Source organism: Dreissena polymorpha, chromosome 6, assembly GCF_020536995.1.
Source record: "Dreissena polymorpha isolate Duluth1 chromosome 6, UMN_Dpol_1.0, whole genome shotgun sequence".
In the NCBI taxonomy this organism is placed as follows: Eukaryota; Metazoa; Mollusca; class Bivalvia; order Myida; family Dreissenidae; genus Dreissena; species Dreissena polymorpha.
This window is the reverse complement of record NC_068360.1, coordinates 74,776,776-74,784,275: the sequence shown is the minus strand read 5'-3', so window position 1 is coordinate 74,784,275 and position 7,500 is coordinate 74,776,776. Positions and strand designations below refer to the sequence as shown.

Here is a 7,500-nt window from a genome sequence, read left to right as displayed (position 1 = left end):
CAGAAGAAAACGTTTACAACAAACCCTTTAAAGATATTCAGGCTACTTTCCCACAAATATAACAGGCACCTTTCCATCATGTCGATATAAATGCACTGGTTTTACGATTTGCAAAAACAATTCTGTGACGTTAACAAATGTAAACATCATATCAAGGAAATTATATCAGTCATTCTGCATTTACCATACATTGACTGTATTTTACATTAGTCTTACAGATTACGGATTGTACTGTATACAAACAGTAAAAAAACGCATTATTGAAACCACATTTTACACTAGTTTTTTTGTGGTAAACTTGCATAGAATGAACACAATTTATCAATCCGGTATCATGATGAAGCAATGTAATTTTCTCGTATTGGCAGATCCCATTATCTATAATGTCAGTACAGTAAAGGATTGTTTATTCAAAACGCACACTACGCAATCGTTAAACAATGTACATGATAGACAAGCGTGTTTTGTTGTTTGTTCAAATGAAACAAATCCTACCGTGTATCATCCATATTCAAACTAAAGGGCTATACATTTTAGGAACACGGTCAGAAGATTGATTGAATTAACCTGACAACCAGAGAACTCAATTAGCACAAATAATACGCTTTGCGAATGGCTGTTTCCTGTATATGCATTCGTGTTGGTTTTTGCATGTTTCACACAAGTGTCACTTTCTGACGTCATAACGTTGATTGTACTACGACTTCTTATTGTACAAAATCGAGGTTTGCATTTATGCATATAGAACATACAGACTAAAACAAAATATTGAATGCCATGTGAATATCCGTAGGCAAGTCATGTCATGTTGGATTGGCAACCCCATAATACGCATGTAATATGTATATCACTATAAATTATCATAAATTAAAATTGTTTTCTTATTTTAAAGGCAGTCTTTGACAGACCTTCAGTCTTGACAATTTACATGTAGTTATGTCCACATGTGTACATTTGCAAAGTTCGCTGATAACAATTCTTCCTTTTAAAGGCTCTCTTATGGGGTAGTGTGATAGTAAACTGTTCATATATTTTACAATCTTTCAAATTGTTAAAAGATTGCACAACTCTGTTATTAATCAAGTTTATTTAAGGACTATTCATAAGCTCAATTTTTATAATGGATGTAATTATTATGTTACAATCCAGTTGTTTACAAACATACTTTGACATGCACAATAGTAAACGGATTAATATGTGTGTTTATTTCATTTAATTTTACATCAAGCAATATTACCTTCTAAGCAAATATTCTCAGACTACTTCAAATTTACTTTCATTACTTATTTGTATGAACATATTATCGTCCAATGTCCCTTTTATAATAACATCTTATGACCTAGGTCACACAAACATGATAAGAAATCACGGGGGTTTGTAAGAAAATTTAAGGGAAGGACCACACAGCATTAGCATTTCAGGACTATCTAACGCAGGAAATCTAAACAACTTCTGACACAATGATCAGTCTGAGTTTTGTGTACTTTTTGACCGCGGGTCTCCAACTGCATTTCATGTTTTCGGAGTCGCTAGACATAGGTTTAGAAGCTCGCGTCGATGAACTGGAGAATCAGTCGAAGGCCATGCGGCATGCGCTTGCGGAATACAAGGAGAGGAACGAAGCCATGCTTCAACAGCTTGCGGAGTACAAGGAAAAGAACGAGCTTCTAACGGAAAAGCTGAACGTACTTAGCAATGTCTTGACTAACGTTCATCTGAACATGTTGCCTAACTTTGAACGTACGTACTAAAATCATATACTTACATAATACATACTCGTGCATGCTAGAACACTATCATGTGGCGATTTTCAAAGAGCTTTAATTAATCGCATATATTATGGGATTCATATGACATCATAATGAATAAAAAATATATGTAATACTTTGCGCATAAACTGGCATGAAGTGATATAAAGGTAACGCAGAGATTCGAGTCTTCGTTATTTGTAATGTCAATTAAGACCAATTATCAGGCTTATGAAACATAGTTTCTAAACTGTTTCAATATAAGCTATAACAATTCGACAAAGCATACTATAGAAACTGCGAAAAATTAACTACTTAGTGATTTCTCTTTAAGATAAAAGGCAGACATCTCCCGAAGCAGTTGCTTTCACGGCTTACATTAGCCATAACCCAACGCACCTGAACGATGGACAGATCATTCCATTTGACCGGACCGTCACAAACATTGGCGACGCCTTCAACGTCCACTCACATATGTTCATCTGCCCCGTCGGTGGCCTTTACATGTTCTCTTTTGTGATGTGCCAACTTGGGACATCAAATGCGGAAACACAACTGGTTGTCGATGGGGTACATATAGTGGACGCAATTACTAATCCGATCACGGGTGACCACGATCAGCAAGGAGTCAATATGGCGTTCGTTCAGGTATCAAATTAAACTAAGGCCGCTTTGGGGAGATAATAAAAATGTCCGCCTAGCGACCTGGAGGTCACGCGTTTGATCCTCACTGCTGTGGGAGCGTTTACCCATAAACCAAGTAATGGTTCAACCAAGTAAACGGACTCAAGATAAGCCTAAGGCAATCGAGCACATTTAAATAGGATAACACAACTTAACCTCACCTTTAGGACGTTTACTGGTTTTCAGAATACGTCTATGTATATTGTTTTTTTAATGTATGAGATTTGTTTTTATTAAATGTTGAACGATATTTGAGATAACTTCGGGGAAAAGTATAATATCATTTTTTAATTATTATTGCGCAATTCAATTCCGTCCTAAAAACATTTCGATTTCAATTTCAATTAGTGCGAGCCCTGCTTCTATCTTATATTGAATCAAAAGTGTTGAAAAGAAAAATTCATATTGTTTTGACATGAGCATTAAAAACACTATACGTTAAGTACTATGTACAACTCGTCATTATACACCTGACACTTAGCCTCCTGAATTAAATGCTCAGTACCGCTATGATAAATACATTAGTTGTGGTATTTGCATCGGGTTAAAGATCCAAAGTATGAACTTTTGAAACCACACGAAACGAATAAGTGCATCAACATGTAAAGGTAATCGTAAGCAATAACAGAAACTACTTCCATTTTCAAAATACCAGTGACTAAAATTAATTCACGCAAAAAGTATCATCTTCTTTAGACATATTGTAAATAGATTATTCCGTTGTTTTATTTATATAAAATGTAAACAATTTAAATGTAAATGCAGATTCAATTAACCAGCAATATTTAACAAATATGATATCTTCATTTGTCTGATAAGGGTCGCTTATCAAGGACAAATGGTAATGCTTTAGATGGGTCAGTAGGGGAGGAAGCGGAGGGGCAAAAAGGCTTTCAGCTGATCCAAAACAGCATACACGGACACCTTTGGCGTATCTTATCTGATCATTATCATTGAGTGTATGCATGTATGGTGTGCCATTAACGGCACTAGCATATATCAGATTGGCGGTTGAAACCAACTAAATCTTAAAGGCACATTTTAAACACCGTATGTAAAATAAAATTTTAGTCCTGTACAACGTTTATTTAATACATGTCTTTGGGATCAAAACTGTCAACGCAAAAGGGTTGATACGATTCATAAAAAGTAATTATTAGCACAATACTAAATGAAATCTTTTTCTCAAAAACCTCAAGTGTAAGATGTTTAATACTTGTTGATAACAACTGCTTAGTAGCCATTAACATAGTTTGTTTAAAGCCCTTGGGTCAAAAATGGATCCGCCCCAGGGGTCAAATGATTTCTAAAAGCAATGATGCTAATAGGCGTAAGCCGTGCTATATATATTCGTCACATGTCATTGATGTAAGTCCAAAAAAAGTATAAATCGCAGATTCGCAAAGTAAACACAGCGGCATATGATTGTTTCTATTGTAATTGTTATTATTCATTTTATCTGATACAAATGTTTCAGGTGAAGAAAGGGCAAACGGTATTTGTGAAGAACTACTTCTACAGCGATATTAGCTACCGTAGCGAAGAATTGCATAGGTTTGCATCGTTTAGCGGTGTGCTTTTACAAGAAATGTAAACGTTTGATGACAACTGACAATATTAAGTCAATAAAAAATGTTACTGCAAAGTGTTGTTTTTGTGAAATAAGAACGTCTTTTATATAATTCGTTGAAAGTGGCATTACATTGACATGTTCACATTTTACTAAACATAAAGGAAAAAACAGGTTACCGCCTGCTAGTTTTGTAACATATCAGGCGAGAATAAAAGTGATGGCGATGCTAAAATATCGATAGTATAGAGCTCAAGTGTATACGATCGTTGTTATACTATCGATTTTCATCTTTTCGTATGATGAATTATTATACATGTGAACGTTTAAGAACTTACAGAAGTAAAATGTGAATGTTTTCGAAAAATAAGTAACTCACAATTCAAGTCATATGTTCAATAAATTGCTGTATTCGTGAAACTTCAAGTCCATTCATTTGTTTTAATAGGCGTTTTAATTCATAAAACAAAACTTCCGCGTACAATCTCGTACATAAAAGAAATTTGGGCCGATAAGAAATTAAAGGCAATATGTTGTTAACAATGCAGTGCATTACAGCACAATACATAAAATTATGAAAAATTACATGTTTTACCATACAAGCGAATAGCCTACTACTAACAGAAGACATTTTAATGTTAGTTTTATCACTGTAGCGTGTATGTGCATGTTTGAATGTAATGGACTTTATTTCATAATGTAGAAAAACAAGAGTGAAGTTCATAGTTTCGAAACATAATGCTATACTGTTATTATTTTCACTGTCATATACAACGGCATTTACTTTTTATTTCTGTTGAAAAAGGGTCAATAAGTTTGTTTTAATTTTATTGTTTAAGGAATGTCATCGAATCTCGATATTCATAAACTGCTTTTTTCGACATAAATATAAAAAGCCTTGGCGAGTTACTTTATAATCACAGAGCGGCTTCTTAAGTGATACAAATTTCACTATCTGGTCCATTACTTATGCATGCTTCACTTTGCACTATTTCAATGTTTAACAATGTTGATGCAGACACAAATTACGTAATTACATTCACGTGTTAACTTAACTTCACTTTACATCAAGAAACCCGTCCGCCATATACTTTTTAACAATTGTGTTGCAGATAAAAAGAACAAACCTGTATTAATATACTTTCAGCAACAATCCCGTCCGCCATATAATCGAACCAGAGTACGTTTGCTCTCGATCGCGAGCGTTAGCAACGAACCGGCTGTTTCAAACGTTCGCGAACGTTGGCCTTTACTGAACGCACAACTATGTGAACGTACTTAGCCCAATAACTGAAGAAGGCCCTACTTCAAAAATAGATAAAGAGAATAACAAATAATGTTTTTAAGGCTATGTGTTTGTTCGTGCAAGGTTTAGGAAATGTATCAGGTAAGCCTAGCCCGATAACCTTGCCCCATCCGAGAAATTAATCATCTATTATGTTTATCCTGATGCCTCCATGTTGTGATTTTATTTTGTATTTCAAGCTTTTCTCAATATCTAAAGCCATGCATTAGTTCTGGCATGTAAAATTCGACATAATAAAAAAACAACAACATGCTTTTCAAGAGATGATATTATCGTTGCAGCATATGTCTTAAAAAAGATAAATTGAATTCATGACATGTCGGGGGCTAATGCTGTGTTACGCTTTTATTGTAGAACATAATTGCACATATAATATTAGCAAGACGTGTAATGTTATATAGAAAACAAGCATGACAGTCTTCGACAAAATCAAATATACACAAACATGTTCCGCAACGGAATCGATTAATACCAATAAGATAAAGTTTAAGTTTTTTTAGTTAAATAAATGATTACAATAAGATACGACAAATAATTCTTATGACAAATAATTTTTATAACTATGAACAATCAGTTACTTGAAGTATTTTGTGAATGAGTGAAGAATACTAGTTAATGAAAACCTAATCAGTATAGTCTACCTCGAGTGTAGTGATAATGTTTGAACATTTCACGCTGGTTTGGTGACATGATTGTTTGGACTGTTTATAAAACACTGTTGTAAAGCAAAACGTAAATTAAAGCAAACACAATCCGTCCACGTAACCTTTAGACCTGATGAATTATAGAAAACAGAGAATAAACGTCAGTAAAATATCCTTAAGTTACAATGTTTATGGTCATTGGACGTAATTTTAATGACCACAAATATCACGAAATGTATATCAATTTAATGAAATCACCGTCGTCTTTTGCATAGAACAAATGTTTATTTGTGTATATGATCATAATAGCATTACACTGAAATAATTTAACATTGGTAATCTAAATGTATCGAGAAACATTCAAGGGTATGCAATGATAAAATGAAAAATAAATCAAACACAATTCATGTGGCAAAATTGGCAAAATGAAGAAGACGACAAATGTAACCTTATTAATAATTCATGATTAAAAATTATTTCATTTTTTTAATGCATATTACATTGGGTTTTATTGTGAAGTGTGTTATTTATTTATTTTTTACTATTTTTACTGCTTTTTTATTGTTTGTTTTATATGTTTGGTCTGTTTTTATTAAGTGCTGAACTTTTGACATAACCTTTGACCTTTGATGTTTGCATATGAAGGCGTGTCAAAAAAAAGTAGTCCGTTTGTTACATGACGTCATCAGCATGTACTTATTCATTCTTAATATTTGTAAAATACCTTTTTTCTGTTTTTGTTGTTGTTTGTGGATAAAATACAATACATATTGGTATCATTTTTTTGTTTAGATAAATCTGATTCAGTTTTACAATAAAACAAAACATTGTACTTACGTCTTAGTAGCCTCCACACATGACGAAAATATGAACTTCCTATTGACCGTTATATAAAAAAAGATATCAGGCAACAGGATATCAAGTAGATATCAATGTGGTGGTATGATAAAACAGAATAACAGGTTACTGCCTGATCGTGTTGTAATATATCAGGCGAGGCTTAGAATAAAATAACGGCGAGGCTTGCCAAGCCGTTATTTTATTCGTGCCGAGCCTGATATATTACAAAACGATCAGGCAGTAACCTGTTTTTCTGTGTATCATACCACTGACACCACTCACCCCTTTTGTCAAGAAATAATGAAAAATAATCGCTACTCCCTGGAGCCGCTGCATTCGTTTATCGCTTATGAATCTTTCTAAAAATAGCATTGTTCCTCAACACGAAAAGTAGCGCCTTTTTATGTAATTTAATAACGCTGTTTCTTTCTCTTTCTTCTTTAATTCTGCAACAAAACTTTAAGCAGCAATACTTTATTACACACAATGAAAGCATATATTATACATTTTCTTTTAAAGGCACACTTTGATAAACGTTGTAACATGTCAAGGCCAGTGCAGTCGCTCACGTCTTCGCAGTGTGTCAACACGTGTAAAGAATTGAATGATGTTTTTATTAGAATTTGGAATATATACTGCGCGTTTGGTTTACTCTGGTGGTTGTTCGTAGATATTGAGGTTCTGCACGTTAAGTACAGCTTCAAAAAC

The 7,500-nt window shown here is 33.7% G+C and overlaps 4 protein-coding genes across 5 annotated transcripts in view; 2 read left to right on the top strand and 2 right to left on the bottom strand.

Annotated features, from left to right (window-relative positions):
• The window catches only part of LOC127833738 (hepatic lectin-like), a 449,559-nt gene that overhangs the window by 147,137 nt on the left and 294,922 nt on the right, over positions 1-7,500 (bottom strand). The window lies entirely within an intron of this gene.
• Positions 1-7,500, bottom strand: part of LOC127833745 (transmembrane protein 91-like) — an 89,273-nt gene that overhangs the window by 42,276 nt on the left and 39,497 nt on the right. The gene's annotated exons all lie outside the window — the stretch shown is intronic.
• LOC127833737 (uncharacterized) overlaps positions 1,348-7,500 on the top strand; it is a 242,945-nt gene continuing 236,792 nt past the window's right edge. Inside the window, exon 1 of the mRNA XM_052359161.1 lies at positions 1,348-1,449. The gene's annotated coding sequence lies outside the window, so the exon portion shown is untranslated. The remainder of the gene's footprint in view (positions 1,450-7,500) is intronic.
• LOC127833736 (caprin-2-like) lies at positions 1,362-4,077 on the top strand. Of its 2 annotated transcripts, XM_052359159.1 has the most exons (4): positions 1,362-1,573; positions 1,616-1,740; positions 2,083-2,396; positions 3,910-4,077. In XM_052359159.1, the coding sequence occupies exons 1-4, from the start codon at positions 1,461-1,463 to the stop codon at positions 4,024-4,026; spliced, it is 669 nt and encodes a 222-aa protein (XP_052215119.1). In that variant the 5' UTR covers positions 1,362-1,460; the 3' UTR covers positions 4,027-4,077. The 2 variants fall into 2 exon arrangements, with proteins under 2 accessions (XP_052215119.1, XP_052215118.1); XM_052359158.1 differs by having other exon boundaries at positions 1,362-1,740.